A 20,289-nucleotide genomic window follows, 5' to 3' on the forward strand; every position below is an offset into this window, starting at 1 on the left:
ACATAATCAAATCTTTTCATCGCTTGGCCTGCACGTTGGACCACAAGTGCAGTAAAGGTAACTAAGATAGCCAAACAATTTCGTCTCTCTTTATATGTGCTTTCTACTAAAATAAACTCCAGATATAAACTGCATTTCCTCTCTGCAATGTGTAAAACGAATGTTAATGCATGACTTGTAAGGACGAATAACAAAATTGCAAACTAAACTTTATGACGTCATGATGACGTAGTTAATTGTGTTATTGTTCTCTCAATTTGTATTTATGAGATTCATCTCTGTTATCTTTGTTTTAATTATAAAGATAACATATGGATCTCAGAGAAATTAGTTTAAAGGTGTGCGAGATATTATTTGTGTAACGAGGACAAAAACGTGCAATTACTGGAATTTCTTATGAATGCATAGCTACTGCTCAAACGACGGACATCTACGACATCTAGCTATTCAATTCAGACTGATTTGTTCATGTCACTCCTTCATGACGTTGTGATGACTTTAACAGCGTTAATTGTATCATTGTCCAACTCTTAAATTGCTATCCTTAATACAATTTACGACATTGATACATGTAGCTCTTCGTTATCTTTAAAAAGAATTCATTATTTAAAAGAGAATAAATTAATTTCAGAGCAATCAATTCAAAGTGTGTTAGATATCAAAGCAAAGACACAATCTACAATTGTTTGACTTTCTCACTATTCAATGATACATTGACGGATGTTTACTTCTCCTAAGCACCTAGTTGCACCTCTGGTGTTTCCCGGAGGTCGTGTTTGCCATATTTGTTTTTAGGATTATGAGATTAGTCAGTGTTCATTAACTTCGTGTTTTCATAACAAAAGGTTAAAAAACACAGAAATCTTACTATTTTTAATCAAAATCAAACTGCACTGGAAAACCTTTTAATTACTTCTTTTCGATCCAATAAAAAAGCATTTTTAAATATACCATGGCTCAAATATTAACATTCCATAATCTTTATAATTATATGATTTGCAAATACAGGTTGTCATTTTACTCCTTTTCTCATGTTTCCAGGGCCCCGTATTTGCTCTGTTCACGATTTTGAATTCCTTATAGGATTTTTTAGATTGATCACTATTTGACATAATCGGCCTTTTAACATAATATACTCCTTAACAGTTATTATTCTTTCAGAAGACATCTTTAAGCACATTAGATAGATAAAAAATTATAAATTTACCTCTCCACCGACGGCCCAGATAGCCACAATTTTTCCGCAAGGATGTTTACTTTTGTCAGGATCCTCGTGGCACACGTAGTTTGGAGAATTCACAAGGTTCCTATTAACACCAGGACATTTATATACCACCAGGTGGTGTACCAAAACTTCGTGACCTTTCTGCACTAAAACCTCGAACTGTTCAATGATTGAAATGTGTTTATATAAGTATATTTCAATAACAATCGTTGTGCTGATTTTGATTTTGAAATTTTGCAAAATTTACTCAAAGAGAAATAGTGACAGAAAATCTGTGCAAAATGTTCACCTTTATCAAATGATGTTTTTTCTGGAGAGTTGAAAGATCAAAAATTCTGCAGCTGTAGGTTGTATCGACAGCAGGCACGTGATACTAAACAAAAAGAAAATCCGCTTACAAACTACATGTATTTTGATAAAAAGAATGAATTCATCAAATACCTTCCTATCTTTCTGCTTATTTATTTATTAAGAGATAGAGAGCGTTTGCCCCCCATGCGAAAGGTCGGGGTTCGAATCCCGGCCACGACAGACCTAATTCGTTAAAACAGGTAGGGACAGTTCCATCGGCAAACACTCGGCATCAGGCGTGAATGTCACGGCTTCTCGGAGATGACCTTAAAAACGGATGTCGCGAGTCACAGTAGGTGGGGCTCGCTAAAGAACCCTCACTGCTCAATGGCCGTAAGCGCCGAGCAAAGGCCTAAATTTGAAGCCCTTCAACGGTCTTGGTGACGTCTCCAGTGAAAATTTCTCCAGTGAGACGTTAATCAAGATACAATCATCCATATTCATATATATATATATATATATATATATATATATATATACGCGTCGCGTCTTTAAGTACATCCAATTTAAAAAAAAAAAAAAAACTGAGTAAAATGTCCCTGCATAGATTATCGTCGTCCCCAGCATTCTAACAATGAAATCCCGTGAGAATCCGGGTTAGAATAGGTCCTCAGTACCCCCTTGCTTGTCGTAAGAGGCGACTAAATGGGGTGGTCGTTCGGATGTGACCACAAAAACCGAACTCCCGTCTCGCAGCAATTGTGGCACGATAAAGAACCCTCCCTGCTCAATGGCCATAAGCGCCGAGCATAGGCCTAAATTTTGCAGCCCTTCACCGGCAGTGGTGACGTCTTCATATGAGTGAAATATTCTTGAGCGGGACGTTAAACAATATTCAATCAATCAATCTAACAATGATACTCGTTCTTATTTTAGACTTTTATATCTCATTACAGCCAAACAGTCTATTAATGACACGGAACTATAATATACAGGGGATGCTTACTCCTCCTAGGCACCTGCTCCCACCTCTGGTGTGTCCAGGGGTCCGTGTTTGCCCAACTATCTATTTTGTATTGCTTGTAGGAGTTATGAGATTGATCACTGTTCGTTATCTTCACCTTGCATAAAGCAGTGGATGTACAAAATGAATATGCTTTCGATGATTCTTAAATGAAATTAACCATTGCTAAAGTTTATATGCATGATGAATTCCCAACTTGCATCAATTCTTATTGTATTCGATGTGACATCAGATCATCACAGTTCTGTTAAACCTCGATTCCATTGATAATTTTCCTTTAGATTTTTATCAAATTGATATATTAAAGTTTTTATCATTGTTTTAAATTGTGTAAAGACACAACGATATAAATCTTTCGTTTTGGATTTTTGTATATCAACTGCAAATAACGTCAGTCGGTTTATTTGTCCTTGATTAAACGCATAATATTTTGCTAGCTATTGGAGTTATTGTCTACAAATTCATTATCTTAGAATAAATCATATGTTTAAGAAAATACTCCGTGTGTTTATATGCAATATCATAATCTACTGATCAATTCATCATAATCAAATTATCAATTCTTACGTTGTTGTTCATGAAATCGACGCTTTTTGCATCACTTTCAAGAGTTGGAGGGGAAATTTTGGAGAGCAACAAAAGACTCTTAACTCCACGGTTGGATCCATGATAAGGAATTGCATCATCTCCAGTAGGGTCAGAAGGATGGTAGGAGTAAATTATCTTCACAGTGTTATCCTAGCAGGAAATAAACGTCAAAGCAAACCATTGATATTGGGATAATAGCATCTTTTGAATCTCAATTTTACACTTAAGTACGGGCAATATTGATATTACTTTACTGCATGTCAATAAACTGTAAAACTAATTACATAACCATGTATATAACTTTGTAAACCGTTAGAGACATACTGTGATTTTGTAGTCTTCATCGTCGCACGTGTCTAATTTTCTGACCATTTTCAACACAGTTCGACAGTCATCCTCGCTTGCATAAAGAAGGTGCCAATCTTGAGAAGCGTCCACCAATGGAGGGGAGTGACCAACTGTATGTCTGTCCTGTAATAAATGATTATTTACTAAAATGTTGAGTGTAAACTTTAAAAACAAATCCATATCTGTTCATGAAAACATATTACCTTGAAATGAGCAACGCCATCTTTTACCCATCCAACTATGACGTCAGAGGGATACATTTTCCCGTTTGGTGATAGTCCAAACCCGATATATCCCTTTGTCTCCACGTGCATCTCGAATACAATATGTGTTTTGTTCACATTCCAAAATAGGACGTATTTCCCATCGGGATCAATAGTATCTTCAAAGTCAAATTGCTCCGTTGGAGAAGGGGAACCACAAGAGTTTGGTGTAGTTGGATGTGAGGACATTTTTGGGACAATGGTTGTGGGACATGCAGATTGTGGTTCGATAAATGGGATGTCTGGGATCAGCATTGTTACTTCTTGATGGCTGTACTGAAAAAATATATACATCGATTTTCATAACATGGTCGTTACATTGCTAAAACTTTATAATACCTTGAAGTGACTTTCCTTTACAAATTGTCATAAACCATGATTATCACATGGATGTGTATAGTTACCTCTGGTTGTAGTTTTGCTCCATTGCACCCCGCCCAATGCTTTGACCTTGAGAGCAAGTCTTTAAAAGTTGATCTTACTGAGGGTGATGTCCAATCGAAAAATGATGCAACTTCATGTCCACTTCTGGCCGTCCTACCAAGATTATCATACATAGGGATACTCTCACAGTTATCCACAACCATTCTTGGATAGTAAACGATAAATGAGAGACACATTTCGGCAGATGTAGGAAATCCTCCCTAACAGAAGAAACATATTCAACTTGATAAGACATGTTGCATTGAATGATGAACAATTTTACCATGGCAGTATCAGAATTGAAATGTGACAGAACGCATCACCATACCTGATATTACGTTATCACAGAGGTATCGCGTTCTTCCAAACATTTTAAGATATATATCATACTTACATAGGTCACAGTAGATTTCTGCGATGAGTCATAAGTACATTCAACAACCAGTTCATCACCCTTTGAGGTTGAAACAAAAGTTGTTATAACACAGAAAATATTAACATCATAACAAAGAATGAAATCTACTAAATCGATGACAATACCACAAGAAAGTGGAACAACGTCTTCATCATATGATATAGATAACTTACAGACATCAGCTTCCTTGTCTTTGGCATATTTCGATATTCTTGGTAATTGAAATCATAATTATCATCTACCACCAATGGTTCCAGTTCTGTTCCATTACGAATGATTCTAGTCCGAATTTGTCTTGCCAATAAATGGCCATGCTCTAATACAGAAACAATGTTTACACCATCGGGGAAAGAGTCGAGACCCTATTGAAAAAAGATATGTGATTGTCTGAGTGTGATTTCTGTAACAAATTTTAATTATTGCATGAAACGTTATCAATTGTCCCCCTTCTTACATTTTACCTTACGCAAGCATTCCTGAGTACAGATTCCACTAGAAATGAATTCTTTTTCAAACGGAGGAACGATTTGTCGGTCGTTGACCGCCAGACCAGTTGTCAAAACTGCAGCATCGTACCTCCTCAGCGTCGGGGTTAATGTTAGTCGAAATCCAGAGTTATCAACAAAATCTAATGTCAAACAAATTTTAAATGATTAAAATTTACTATGTAGTACATTAAATTCACTTCCACGCAGCAGATAAACAGTAGGTTTGTGATTAGAAACACTCTTTACATTGTGTTGTTGGATCCATTGAGTACAACCCAGGGAGAGTGCATCTAACAATAAGGAATCATAAACAACGCTCTCTGCTCATCCGTTTATGTGTGTGTCATAATTCTTAATTGCCCCTGTTCTGGGGTTATTCTAGATCTCTACCTTGCTAGTAAAAAGTGCTGACTCAAAGATATGTACCGCAGACATAAAGGAGACACACATTATGATGGACCGTTTGGTAAATATGTTGTTTTTTTTAAATTGACTTAGCTGGGACTATACCTGTGACTGTTTGAAGTATGATGACAAATTTGGTAATCATAATTTTGATCACCACTGACGGATACAAATGCTGATGGACAAAAGCGACCACGTGTTCATATACAACCCAGAAAAAATCAGATAACCGAAAAGTTTGACAAAAGCAATGAATTTTATATGTTTACCATTTCTGCGTCCAGGATTGTTGTAGTGAGTCTCTAAGATGTAAAGAGCGCTATCACCTGGTTCTCCCATAGGTAGACCAGCTTCTTCGGGGTAATAGAAATCCTAAAAATAGGAATTAAAATACAATAATCTATGATTGCTTTTTTAATTAAAATGCTGATTGATGGATGATCGATATAGAGAATTACCTCTCCTCCAATAGCCCAGCCTATAATTATGTTGGCGCACGCCTTGAGGTTTTGGTTGTGAGTATGATAACAGTCAAAATTGACACCTATGTATTTTCTCTCAATTCCGTAACATTTATGAAGTAAAATGTGATGCACCAATCCTTCATTGCCTTTCTGTATTATGGGTTCCACCTGAAACGAAACAAATAATTTACTTTTCTGTGTGATAACAAATACCAGAATGGGAATCTAAAAATTTAATAACCGAAATTAATATTTTCATTTAACATACAAAACTATGATGCTACTTTCCTATACCTTTATCATGTGATGTTTTTTAACAAGGTCAGATAGGTCAAATACTCTACACATATAAGTGGTGTCGGTGTCGGGAACGAGATACTGAAAAAAAACCAGAGTATTAACAGTGTTTTGGTGGGAAATTGACAAACTACCAACATAATACGGGAAAATATAATATTAAAGGACCCTACATTATGTTAGTTCTTCGATTATTAATAGCGTTCGCATTGATCCCCTACGCCTTCTTTCATAAGTGTAGAATGTAATCACAAAATATCTTTATATGTATTGCAGAAATTTCTAAACCTATCCACAGTAAATTTCTTTCAACGCAAAACAAATTTCATCATCGTCAATGACTTTGTTTTAATTCTGCTTCATGATTATTTTTTACACAACTGTTCGGATGTAATAAGTGATACCCTGCTGTTGAGAAGATCCTGTGTGACGGTATCATTAGGTAAAGCAACTTGTCTGGCTTCTGCAAGCAACATGACACTCTTGGCGCCTCTGTGAACCCCATGATACAGCAGACTATCTCCCTCGTGGCGTGGTTCGTGGCCATTGTATGAATAGATAACTCGAAAAGTGTCGTTCTGCAAAAATGGGCCTCATAATATAAAGCATATTTCTGATGATATGAATCATATTTCTAATGATATAGATTATAGCATTGATGATATAAAACATATTTTTCATTATATAAACGTATTCCTGATGTGACACCTACCCTTGCTGAAACTGACACATGGACACTTTATTGTTACTACAAACTACCTTATAGATGTACGTATGGTCATGGTTACCGTGATCTTTACGTCATCGTCATCACAGGTGTCCAATTTTCGCACTGTTTTGATGACGGTTCCAAAATCGTTCTCTTCGCCATGGAGAAGAATCCAGTCCTGGGACGCATCCACTATTGGTTCGAAGTGTCCGGTAGAGTGTCTGTCCTGATCATTGCAAACAAGGCACATTAAGGTAGTTAGTCTAACTTACTTTACATAAGGTACCTAGTGCTAACATATGACATTCAATATTCGAAGTAAAAACCAAACTACCTTAAGATAACAATTTTAAAAGGTTAACAGGGAAGGCTCACTGGTCCTATTTTCAGTTTTTGTTCCTTATGGTTTTTTTTAGATTGATCATTCTTCGTTATCTTCATTTTCGTATACCTAATATTATGTAATTATATATATAACAGTAAGTACGTTATATCTAAACATTGTATTATGTAACAATGAGTACGTTGTGTTTATATATTATATTATGTAACAATAAGTACCCTGTATTTATATATTATATTATGTATTAGTAAGTACCTTGTGTTTATATATTGTATTATGTAACAATAAGTACTTTGTGTTTATATATTATATTATGTATTAGTAAGCACCTTGTGTTTATATATTGTATTATGTAACAATAAGTACTTTGTGTTTATATATTGTATTATGTAACAATAAGTACGTTTTGTTTATATATTATCTTATGTAACAATAAGTACTTTGTGTTTATATATTATATTATGTAACAATAGGTACGTTGTGTTTATATATTATATTATGTATTAGTAAGTACCTTGTGTTTATATATTATATTATGTAACAATAAGTACCTTGTGTTTTTATATTATATTATGTATTAGTAAGTACCTTGTGTTTATATATTGTATTATGTAACAATAAGTACTTTGTGTTTATATATTGTATTATGTAACAATAAGTACGTTTTGTTTATATATTATATTATGTAATAGTAAATACGTTGTGTTTATATATTGTATTATGTATTAGTAAGTACTTTTGTTTATATATATTATATTATATAATAGTAAGTACCTTGTGTTTATATATATTATATTATGTAATAGTAAGTACCTTGTGTTTATATATTATATTATGTAACAATAAGTACTTTGTGTTTATATATTATATTATGTAACAATAAGTACCCTGTGTTTATATATTACATTATGTAACAATAAGTACTTTGTGTTTATATATTATATTATGTAACAATAAGTACCTTGTGTTTATATATTGTATTATGTAATAGTAAGTACGTTGTGTTTATATATTGTATTATGTAACAATAAGTACTTTGTGTTTATATATTATATTATGTAACAATAAGTACCTTGTGTTTATATATTGTATTATGTAATAGTAAGTACGTTGTGTTTATATATTATATAATTCCTATTGTAGCACCATTACTTTGAACGACTTGACAATAGTATCCATAGATCTTTCAAAGAAATGATTATGAATAATGCATATAAGTATGACTTCGTAATTTGTGTTATTGAATGGTTCATTAAAATGAGTAAAATCTGGAAACAGAAAGAGGTAATCTATCTCAGGGCATTTTTGTTTTGTTTTCGCCCGGGGAGGGGGGGGGGGGGGGGGGGGGGGCTCTATTCTGACTTTGTTTAATGTTGGAAATAATGTAGGTTCCTCTAGGTGAAAATATCTAACCCGGGCTCGTTTTTCCAGTGGGGGAAGGGGGTCTATACAGAGGGGAAATCTATGCTTCAACACCAACACATAGGAATGATTGCCAATAATCAAAATTAACTGCATTTATCGATCATCTTTTCATATGAGTTAAAATATAAATATTGTGTGTGATTTTAGGTATTGTATTCATAGAATATTGATTATTACTTTCAGTTTTAGAAATTTGTACAATATTCAAGGTAATTCAGTGCAAAACGACCTAAAGGTAATTGTAATAGATGTACAAATTGTGTACGTATTTTGTAATCAAATAGATTACAGCATTGTAATAAAACATGCCACTTTGCATTGTAATAGAAAATGCAATGATATTGAAGAGAATATCATCTTTTCTATAACATTCATCGTCTGAATGACGTTTTGAGATACTCTGTTTCGAGTAGTTTTTTTTTTTTTTTTTTTACCAACGTTAGGGTTGGGGTTAACCCTAACCCTGACTTTCATACGGTTTATTTTGTTTACCTGATCAAGATAGAGGACACCCGGTGGGTGTTACCGTACCGGTCAATAGGGAATGCTTAATCCTCTAGGAACCTAACCCCACCTCTAATGTGTCCAAATATCCATGGTTGCGATAATTATTATTTGTATGCTTTATAGGATTTATGAGATTCATCAACTTTCGATATCTTCATGTTTTCATTTTCCACAAGGCATTCTTTAAAAGTACGATATATGGTCTTATTCTAAATACCTTGCGGAACCTTTCAATGTCATAGAATAATATCTGGATTACTGTAGCACCCACAATATATTAGAAATTAGAGATTTATAGATTATCAAAGAAAATTAATCGATAGATGTTTGGCAAACAAATTTACATTATGTATTAATTAGAGTTTAACACTTGATAACAGTAGTAGATAGCGACTAAATATGACATTTCCCCCTACGAGATGACTTAAACATCGTAACATACTGTTTCATTGTGACGTCATATAGCGTAAAGTGAACTGAGATAAATTTGTGATTTTTTTTCTCCGGAAGCCTTAACTATGTGTTCTTCTTAAGATACGACAAAGGTTAAAGATGCACACAAACGAACAGACGCTCACACAGCTAGACAAACATTCAGACGGATGCACAGATGAACAGACGCTCACACAGCTAGACAAACATTCAGACGAATGCACTGATGGGAGGACACACAGACAGACTAACAATACACATACACCTATCCTTCTAGAAACATAAAGATACCGCTATTCAAATTCTCAGAAGACTTACTTCAAAGTAGGTATGCCCATGTTTCACCCATCCGATGACGACATCCGCCGGATACATCTTTCCGTTAGGGGACAGTCCAAGACCCACATACCCACGAGTCTTCACGTGAGCCTCGAATGTAATATGAGTGGAATTAAACTTCCAAAACAGATGAAAGTTTCCAGCTGAATCTAGTACAACATGTTTAGGGAAGACTTCGGACGGTGTAGGTTGTTTACTTGTAAGAGAGTGTACAGGCGTACTGTTGATTGTTTCTACAATCAGAAGGCATACAGCAAGGAAACTTAGCACCCCCGCCATTGTAACGGTGACAAGTGAATGACGATTACCTTGGTTCTGTGGCTAATTTATATCAGGGGTATCAAGTTGTTAAGAAATACCCAGTCGGTAATAGTCATATGACTGATGGTCATATTTAGTCATGGCTCGTGTTTACCACAAGATAATATGTTTTATTGACTGGCAACCAATACTTTCGTTTCTAAAATTCTTAAAATGGTCAGGTATTCATTTTGATTTGAAGTGACGAAAGTGTCCATTAGTTATTTGAATGTCTGGGATCTCTTCAACCGAAGTATTTGATTTTTCTTATCTGTGTACTGGTAGGTTAATATTCAGCGCAATGTGCTAAAGCAATCTCGCGCTGTCCTGGTTTCAAAATATGTAGAGCACCTTAATGTATTTGATAGAGATTATGCAACTAATGATTGTTCACACTACATCTTATTGGACACTTGAAAAAAAACAGCCCACCTACATCAAAGTTATCTCAATCGTGCAATATTTTATCACTTCTTTTCCACGCCGTTAATAAGCTAATTTTTGTAGTATGTAGTTATTTTGTGGGTTTCTAAAAATAATTTTCAGCAAAACAATTGGCTATGTATACATTCTAGGGATTATTGTCATCAATCTTTAATTCGGATAATCGTAATCTCCTTAAGATCATATTTACCACGACGATTGTGTTACTTCATATTCAAATTCCATTAACTCCTTCCATTTGCGAAATTGTTGAGGCTGCTGAAGTATATTCGTAAAAAGATCAAAATCTGATCCACCGGTATTTTTGCTTGTTATGAACTTGCAATGAACATTACCTGTGAATGGCAATATTTTCTATTTATCATATATCATACATCAAAATCATTTATTTCTAGTCATTACCCATGTTTAAACTTAAGAGTCACTACCTATGTTAATCGTAACAGTTATTACATAATATGTACCTTTGTGAAACGTGACAGTCGTTACCTATGTTCAATTTAACAGTAACGTCATACCGATGTTAAACGTAACAATGACAGCATATGTTAGACTTAGCAGTCAACACCTATGTTAAACTTCACAGTTAATACATATGTTGACCGCAGTCATAACCTATCTAAAACTTGGCAATCAACATCATCTTAAACTTAACAGTCGTTATCTATGCTAAACTTAGCAGTGTGTTTGAACTTTTTCAACATGTGTATATAAAGCTTAAGTCACTATCTGTATCAAATCTAACATTGACTATCCATGTAAAACTTCACATACAATACCAATGTTAAAGTTAATAATTACTACATGTATCTATGTAGTATCGTCAACCACTATCCTATATTGAATTCAACATCCACTAACCTATATTGAATTCAACAGTCATTAACCTAGTATATTGAATTCAACATTCACTAACCTATACTGAATTCAACAGTTATTAATCTATATTGAATTCAACAGCCACGAATCTATATTGAATTCAACATCCACTAACCTATACTGACTTTAACAGTTACTAACCTATACTGAATTCAACAGTCACTAACCTATTTTGAATTCAACAGTCACTAACTTATAGCGAGTTCAACAGCCACTAGCCTATACTGAATTCAACAGTCACTAACCTATATCAAATTCAACATCCACTAACCTATATTGAATTCAACCATCATTGACCTATATTAAATTCAACATCCACTAACTTATACTGAATTCAACAGTCATTAACCCATATTGACTTCAACATTCACTAACCTATTTTGAATTCAACAGTCACTAACCTATATTGAATTCAACGTCCACTAACCTATACTGAATTCAACAGCAACTACATGTAACCTACATTGAAATCAACAGTCATTAACCTATACTGATTTCAACTGTCACTAACCTATATTGAATTCAAACGTCACAAACCTATGCTAAATTCAACACTCACTAACCTATATTGAATTCAACATTCACTAACCTATTTTGAATTCAACAGTCACTAACCTATATTAAATTCAACAGTCACTAACCTATATTAAATTCAACAGTCACTAACCTATACTGAATTCAACAGTCGCTAACCTATATTGAATTCAATATCCACTAACCTATATTGAATTCAACATTCACTGACCTATATTAAATTCAACATCCACTAACTTATACTGAATTCAACAGTCATTAACCCATATTGACTTCAACATTCACTAACCTATTTTGAATTCAACAGTCACTAACCTATTTTGAATTCAACATCCACTAACCTATATTGAATTCAACAGCAACTACATGTAACCTACATTGAAATCAACAGTCATTAACCTATACTGATTTCAACAGTCACTAACCTATATTGAATTCAAAAATCACTAACCTATGCTAAATTCAACACTCACTAACCTATATTGAATTCAACATTCACTAACCTATTTTGAATTCAACCGTCACTAACCTATTTCGAATTCAACAGTCACTAACCTATATTAAATTCAACAGTCACTAACCTATACTGAATTCAACAGTCACTAACCTATCTTCAACTGAATTAACAGTCCCTACCTACGTTAACCTTAATAGTGGTTACCTTTGTTAAACTTATCAGTCGCAACCTATCTTAAACTTAACGGTTATTATGTTAAAACTACAATACTGCTTATGTTAGATGTAACAACTGCTAATATGTATGGTACGCTTATCCATATTAAACTTACCAGTCACTACCTACGTTCAAATTAACAACCACTGCTTATGTTAATCTTAACAGTTAATATCTGTATTGAACTCAACAGTCAGTATCTGCATTGAACTTAACAGTGACTAGCTTTTGGTAAACTTAGCGGTCACCAACTATGTTAAACTTAAAGACCCAAAAATAATACCGTACGGTTTCTTCACGGATCATTGGATGTCGGTGGAGCTTATATATGACCATTGTTATCTATCTGGACTTTACCTGACCAAAATATCAGGGTGCCTTGTATACTTTTGGTATACACCGGAAGTGTCTCAGGGCTGTCTGCAGATTTTCTGTGGTCAAAGTGTTTGTATTATGAACTGACACACAATCTACACCTCCCCTCAATTGTGGACGGGTCAATGCTATTACAACTCTGGTATTGTGGGCTTCCTCGATATCTAAAGAATGCCAGTAATTATTGGCCGTTATTGATATCAACACACTTCTCTGGGGTAGCTCTAAACAACAGTCTCTGCAGATGTCACTCCACCTGAGATCTATTGTTAAATGTTCGATTGACAGGTGGCTTAACATTGATCACCATGCAGGAAATATTTGGGGGTGTTAACTTAAAATTGGGTCTTTAACAGACAGTGCCTAGGTTAATTTCAACAACTATTACTATGTTAAACTTAAGAATCACCACTGATGTTAATCTTAACAGCCACTTCTTACATTAAACTTAACATTCACCATCTACATCAAAGGTGTACATGTATATTAATTAAACATATCAGTTATTATCCGTGGTATACTTTTAATTCTGATTATCATATGTTAACCTAAAAAAGTCAATACCGATGTTAAACTTAACAGTCAATACCGATGTTAAACTTAACAGTCACCATTTCTGATGAACTCACAGTCACAATCTATATTGAACTTACAGTCACTATCTGTGTTAAACTTGCAGTCACTGTAAATGATGAACTTACAGTCATTATGCATGATGAACTTACAGTCACTATGTATGTTGAACTCACAGTCACTATCTATGTTGAACTCACAGTCACCGTTTATGATTAACTCAACAGTCGCTACCTTTGTTATGCTCAACAGTCCCTCCTTGCCTTAAACTTTATTGGGAGTAACGAAATTCTACAACTATTCTGTCAGGAACATTGTGGTATATTTTAAGATAACTTGCCTGTCATTAACATACAAAAGGGAAAAATATCCACAAATTTCTTTGATGTTTAATTTCAAACTCATGAAAGGCGAAGAACTCATGCAACCACTACTAACCACAAATAAAACAAAGAAACCCTCATCAACCCTTCCATTATCTTTCGTCATTGGCTAGCAATGCAATGTACTAATTCAGTGTGCATGTCACACGATTTATAGCCAAATAAGAATAACTTGCATTTTTTGATACTTAATATACTACAGGTTACATATTTTAGTACTTAGTGTGTCCAGGGGTCCGTTTTTGCCCAACTATTTATTTTGTTTTGCTTGTAGGAGTTGTGAGATTGATCACTGTTCGTTATCTTCACCTTGATATATTTTAAGGAACGTGTAACGTCATTTTGAATATTTGGACCCGACATTTATGTCGTTTTGTTTAATATACAACATAATTTAACGTTTGTTAAGTTTAACATGATAGTTTGAAGGTAATGGCAATTAGGTTTAACATGAGCAATAACCTGTGTTAAACTGGAGTGTCACTAACATGTTAAATTTAAAATTCATTATTTACGCTAAACTTAGCAGTCGTTATCTATGTTAAACTTAACAGTAGTTACCTATGTTCAACTTAGCAGTCGTTACCCATCTTCAACTTAACAGTCGTTACCCATCTTCAACTTAACAGTCGTTACCTATGTTAAACTTCTGATGTTTGCAGCGATATTGGAATCGACAATTGAACCAGGATTTCCCAATTGTGAAGATTACATCACATAAATTAGACAAAAGGGTCAGAAGTAAAAGTAAACAAAGTTGCCATCTTATCCAAACAGCTAAACTCGGAGTTACCCTTTCCGTAGGTAACAAGAAGACCACAATATGATAACATAGCAAATGTGTGAATTCTTCACATCGAAATAATGCGACTGTTATGGGACCTTTCGCAATACACATTACTTTACGTCAGCAAACAATTAAGTCTACTTCGTATTCGCACTTGAAAGATTTAGATTATTTGAAGAACCCGAAGCAAATCTATAATTAGATTTTTTTCACCAGTATGGAAGTTGAATTATGTGATTAGGATGTTGCCCATCACATACTCTTTAAACGACTTAAATCACCGCGTGTTACGAATAAAAAGCATTGCGAATCACACTGTTGATCTCTTACACTAACAAAGTAATAAATGCCGTTGGTTTTAACAGCACATTTGGTGACCTTATCTAGGCAGACTACAGAGTCTTCCATATCTACTTCATATTTGAATATTTTACTCAACATACGTTAACGCCAACCTTAATTATCAGCTTTATGTCAAACATGATGGTTTCAGTTTCTTCACCGTAAACTCCCAATATATACGTAAAAATCTTCTATCATCACCCCTTCTATCATCACCGGTGTTGATGTCTCTCAATTGAGTCGGTAATAAATAGTGATACTATATAAGAAGGTGATCTGGTTAGTGTACTTTTCTTCCTCGGGGCCTTTCACTGCATACATATAATTATATGCAAGAAGAATCATTTTCAACAGATTCGCAAAACATGAACATAAGGTTATGTAACAAGATTCAGTCTATATCGCTTAATATAATTGAATATCAGTATTAAACAATCATAAAATCTAATATTCCAGATACACAATAGCATGCTCTGCGTATGATCAATTTTTAAATGAGCCCGACTACTGACAGGCAAGATGATACCACAACTGGGTGACAATGTTCTATCATTGTCTGCAACTCAACATTTAGATATACATGTATCTAGATATACGTTAGATTAATGAAACAGTGTTTCGAACGTCTCGTTTACATTCAGTATTTTGCAAACTATGTGCATTATAATAATTTTTATTGGATATACATGTGGTCGTTATGCTGAACGCTGTCTGGCATACAACATATATTCCGTTTTAATTTTTCTCCTTTTAATCACAAAACATTTAGTATAATAGAAAGTGTAAACTCGTTGCAGCCAATGAACTCTTCAAATACTATGCTGCATACTCCTCCTGTAAGTACGTTGTACTCTCTCTCTATAGATAGTATACACTCTCTGGATAGTTACTCTGGATACTCGCCTCCTGATGTGGAAGACTTAATCAAGGGATATTGGTTGTGAGCATTCGTAAAATTGAATCGATACTGAAAGAAATAGATTTATGAAACGGAATTAGTCATTTCGAAAAATTTGTATCGCCTTTTCATAGTAAAACCCACAAATTCTTCAATGTTTGCCTCCTATAACAATTTCAAAACTCTGAATTTGGCTGTCAAATGACTAATAATTCATTTAGCGTATTCATGCAGGTAAAAGAAAAATGAAATTTGATTTATGCCATATTTTCAGTTTCTGATGCATGTGTAAAAGAAACCGTTATCGACAACTTTGATTTCATAATATAACAAATCCCTGGATGTCAGACAGATCCGTATTTAACATTTGTTGGGGATCTGATTCTGGTTGGAATTGGTCATAAAGATGCTTACTGATGCATTTCATTGAATTTATCCCGGGATAGTGGAATATAAATGAAACGCAGATCTCTTCGGTAGTGGAGAATCCACCCTGAAATAGAATGTGAAATCATCACCATCTTAGTCAATATTGAAGTATTATGTGCGGAAATACATCACCAGTTACCGTTATCATCCATACCTTGGGTTTGTTTTTTTTATTTTGGGGGGAAGGGCCATTTTCGAGACTGTAATTGCCATGCTTTAAGTTGTTTTCATATATTCATATTGATATTTTGATTTTTCATCTATTGAAATATTTACATTTTTAATGTTTTCCCTTTGATATCCCTACAAATTGTAATGACAGCCATTTCCCTGTGAATGTGTTGCAGTTGTGTACAACGTTCATATGAATTTTCATGAAATATGCCTGCGTGATGCGTCGCAATATATACCCTCATATATTTTCAAAAAAAGATCATATTTCGAAATGGTTTCCAGTGTTTTACTTTCGATATTTTTACCAATGGTAATGATAGCCCTTTTCTAATGAATGAGTTGTAGTTGTGAACAAGGTATGTATGAATTCTGACGAAAGGTGAAGATAACGAACAGTGATCAATCTCGTAACTCCTATAAGCAATACAAACTATAAAGTTGTGCAAACACGAACCCCTGGATATGCCAGAGGTGACATCAGGTGCCTAGGAGGAGTAAACATCCGTCGTGAGCCCTGTATCTTGATCAGAAATGAATTTCGGTTTTTTTAATCCTTGATGGTATGATCTACATCGCTTCACACCGATATACTTTTATAAAGCACTAAGCGCTTCATGAAGTAATAGTAGTAGTAGTGGACTTTTGCGAGAAGGGCTGACTTTCACAATCAACGGCTGACTTGGACACTTAAACCTGCATATGGTATGGAAGCACGATATCGTTAAATATATCTAATATCGACTTGTTGGCATTTATATAGGGAACTTCTACTTCCTCGATTTTGAGCTAGCATTTTTGGTTATTTCTCTTGATCACGCAAAAGCAAAGGTGAACGTGTTCAAACCACTGCACGTTACAAAATCGTGACAGGGTAGTGACTAATGTTTGGTGGGAGACCTGCTTCAGATAGATTATCTCTGGGACGGGTTTCGTCCCGGGACGACGGCGGTTGTCGTCGTGAACGGCGGATGCCTTTGCCAAAGAGGTGCCAAGCAATCAGAGAAGATCCATGCTAAGCTTCGGAACGAAGCTTCCCTGAGCGTAGGAAGTGTAGCACACAGTATGTAAGGAATTTCTACTGCTTCGCTAGAGAGCTACATGTAGCGTTTCTAGTGATATGGTAGTATTTCTCTAAGCAACGGTTAGCGTGTTCAGATCACTGTACGTTACAATATTATTATAGTACGACTGTTAGTTTTTAAACCACATGAACTTCTTTCATTTATCTGACAATTATTAAAAAATAAAAACAATTCATTTCGTTTTTGCATACATACATACATACATTGTAGATGTAAAATCTTAACTCGAACATATACATTGATTCATGTTCAAACTTTACAAAAAGTCATCGCAAGAAGATAAATCGGATGTACATGTAAGTTTATTATGCAGGAGGTTTGCGTTTTCTTTTATCATAAAATGTGAAGTTGTTATACAGGTTTATTCAATTAAACACAGATACTTGTTCTGCGTATAGTCAGTTTTTAAATCGAGGTAAGCTACTGACAAACAGATTGATGGTACAGGGGTTTCAACAGTCTCGATTGAAGTAAGCATGTCGCAATTGCTATGGTCGTTATAACGACCTAGTTCGTCAATACAACCTATCATTGGGACAAATGCTGTCTGACGTGTTTCAAACCGACTGTTAAGCCGTTTTTGGCACACTGATTTTGACTGCGGATAACTCTGTTTACCTGATCAGGATATAGGGCTCACGGCGGGTGTGACCAGTCAACAGGGGATGCTTACTCCTCCTAGGCACCTGATCCCACCTCTGGTGTGTCCAGGGGTCCGTGTTTGCCCAACTATCTATTTTGTATTGCTTGTAGGAGTTATGAGATTGATCAATGTTTGTTATCTTCACCTTGCATACAACACAGTGCGTGCTAAGCGTACCGACAATTTGGAATTACATGTGCATCTGCACTAATGCAGATCTGCAACTCTTTTGGAAAATATCTGGTCATACCAGAGAGCTACAGATCCATTCCTTATACAAACCTTCGATTTACGGCGCAGGTCACTGTATTCTGGCATCATAATATCACAAAATTCCTTGCATATTTTCCTAGTATATTTTTGTTCAAACATTTATCAAATTTCCATGTGAACCAAATAGTCGCAACTTCAAATGATTTCGTTTTTAAAGATACCCATGTTACGTAGCAGTGAATTCGAACCCCGTTGATTTTATATCTATCCATGCTATCCAATATGAGTATGTATTCGGTCTTCATTTATAATAAACACGAATATTGGACGTAAATATTGAAAAGTAATCCTAGTACGTTATGAAAGCTATCAGTCTGTCCCCTGTTCCCGATGATATTTTTCAATACTGACATATAAAAACAGAACTTAGCGGAGATGGATCAGGAATTATTTCATCTACATATTTAACTAACAAGAGGTCCACGGCATAGCATTAAAGAAGATCTATGCTATCAATAACATTTTAAAAGACATTCAAAAAGGGTTTCCACATAAACATTATATATACCAAGTTTGGCGCCGCCCTGGAGTCAGTACGTTTACCCCGGAGATCATTTTCAATTTACAATTTCGGTAGAGGCCTAGATCTTTATTACAGACGTGAGGTTGTAAGGAAGATGCTTTAACATTGATCAATTTTTGTTCCATCCTTAAGGCTCCGGGGGTGCAGAATTGATTAATTGATTGAATATTGTTTCGAGAGAAAACGTCACCACTGCCGGTGAAGGGCTGCAAAATTGAGGCCTATGCTCGGCGCTTATGGCCTTTGAGCAGGGACGGATATTACTCGTGCCACACCTGCTGCGACATGGAGCCTCGGTTTTTGCGGTCTCATCCAAAGGACCGCCCTATTTAATCGCCTTCTACGACAAGCAAGGGGTACTGAGGACCTATTCTAACCCGGATCCCCATGGAAGCTGGGGTGCAGGAGGAATAGATGGGGATATTACTAGGTCACATAGACTTTACTGTAACAGAAATAGCACAGACACTCGACGTTTTAATTAGATATCTATAATTTAAAAAATTGTCTTCCTGTAAACATAATATTCACAAGGTATATTACGCCACCATCTTGGTTTTCTGTTTTACCAGCTGCATCGCTTGAAAATTTCGGCGAAAAGTTCGAATTAATATGATAATTAGACCCCTACCGTTTTAGGCAACTATGTCAAGGTCCTACACCTCGCATCGTCATGATGAACGGGAAATAAAGTCCATTTATCGACTATAATCAACCGTCAAATATCGTCTACTGCTTCTCAAATGCCTGTGAGAAATAGTACAAGTATGGAAAGGAACCGGAACAACTCAATACTCTTTGGACAACTAACATTTCTGTACATTGCCTCGGTTCATCGCTTATTCATGTATGTACAAATATGTCACGAAAAGGTTTCCGTATATCAAGCTTGTGTCAAAGTCAGCCGTAAATTGTAAACGTCAGCCCTTCTCGCAAAAGTCCAGTAGTAAACTTTTTAACATTCCTTTCATTGAACTGCTCTTTAGAATTA

General features: G+C 35.0%; 1 protein-coding gene across 1 annotated transcript in view; it reads right to left on the reverse strand.

Annotated features, from left to right (window-relative positions):
- The window catches only part of LOC125680065 (uncharacterized), a 58,863-nt gene extending 48,549 nt beyond the window's left edge, over nucleotides 1-10,314 (reverse strand). Inside the window, exons 1-15 of the mRNA XM_056153466.1 lie at nucleotides 9,966-10,314; nucleotides 7,020-7,166; nucleotides 6,636-6,809; nucleotides 6,229-6,312; nucleotides 5,929-6,102; nucleotides 5,740-5,842; nucleotides 5,039-5,205; nucleotides 4,751-4,939; nucleotides 4,557-4,616; nucleotides 4,144-4,383; nucleotides 3,680-4,015; nucleotides 3,453-3,599; nucleotides 3,108-3,278; nucleotides 1,515-1,598; nucleotides 1,208-1,384 (exon numbers count right to left, since the gene is read on the reverse strand). Coding sequence (XP_056009441.1) covers nucleotides 1,208-1,384; nucleotides 1,515-1,598; nucleotides 3,108-3,278; nucleotides 3,453-3,599; nucleotides 3,680-4,015; nucleotides 4,144-4,383; nucleotides 4,557-4,616; nucleotides 4,751-4,939; nucleotides 5,039-5,205; nucleotides 5,740-5,842; nucleotides 5,929-6,102; nucleotides 6,229-6,312; nucleotides 6,636-6,809; nucleotides 7,020-7,166; nucleotides 9,966-10,265 — 2,553 coding nt within the window. The 5' untranslated portion in view covers nucleotides 10,266-10,314. The remainder of the gene's footprint in view (nucleotides 1-1,207; nucleotides 1,385-1,514; nucleotides 1,599-3,107; nucleotides 3,279-3,452; nucleotides 3,600-3,679; nucleotides 4,016-4,143; nucleotides 4,384-4,556; nucleotides 4,617-4,750; nucleotides 4,940-5,038; nucleotides 5,206-5,739; nucleotides 5,843-5,928; nucleotides 6,103-6,228; nucleotides 6,313-6,635; nucleotides 6,810-7,019; nucleotides 7,167-9,965) is intronic.
- Between the last annotated feature and the right edge of the window lie 9,975 nt (nucleotides 10,315-20,289).

Source organism: Ostrea edulis, chromosome 2 (assembly GCF_947568905.1).
Source record: "Ostrea edulis chromosome 2, xbOstEdul1.1, whole genome shotgun sequence".
Lineage (NCBI taxonomy): Eukaryota > Metazoa > Mollusca > Bivalvia > Ostreida > Ostreidae > Ostrea > Ostrea edulis.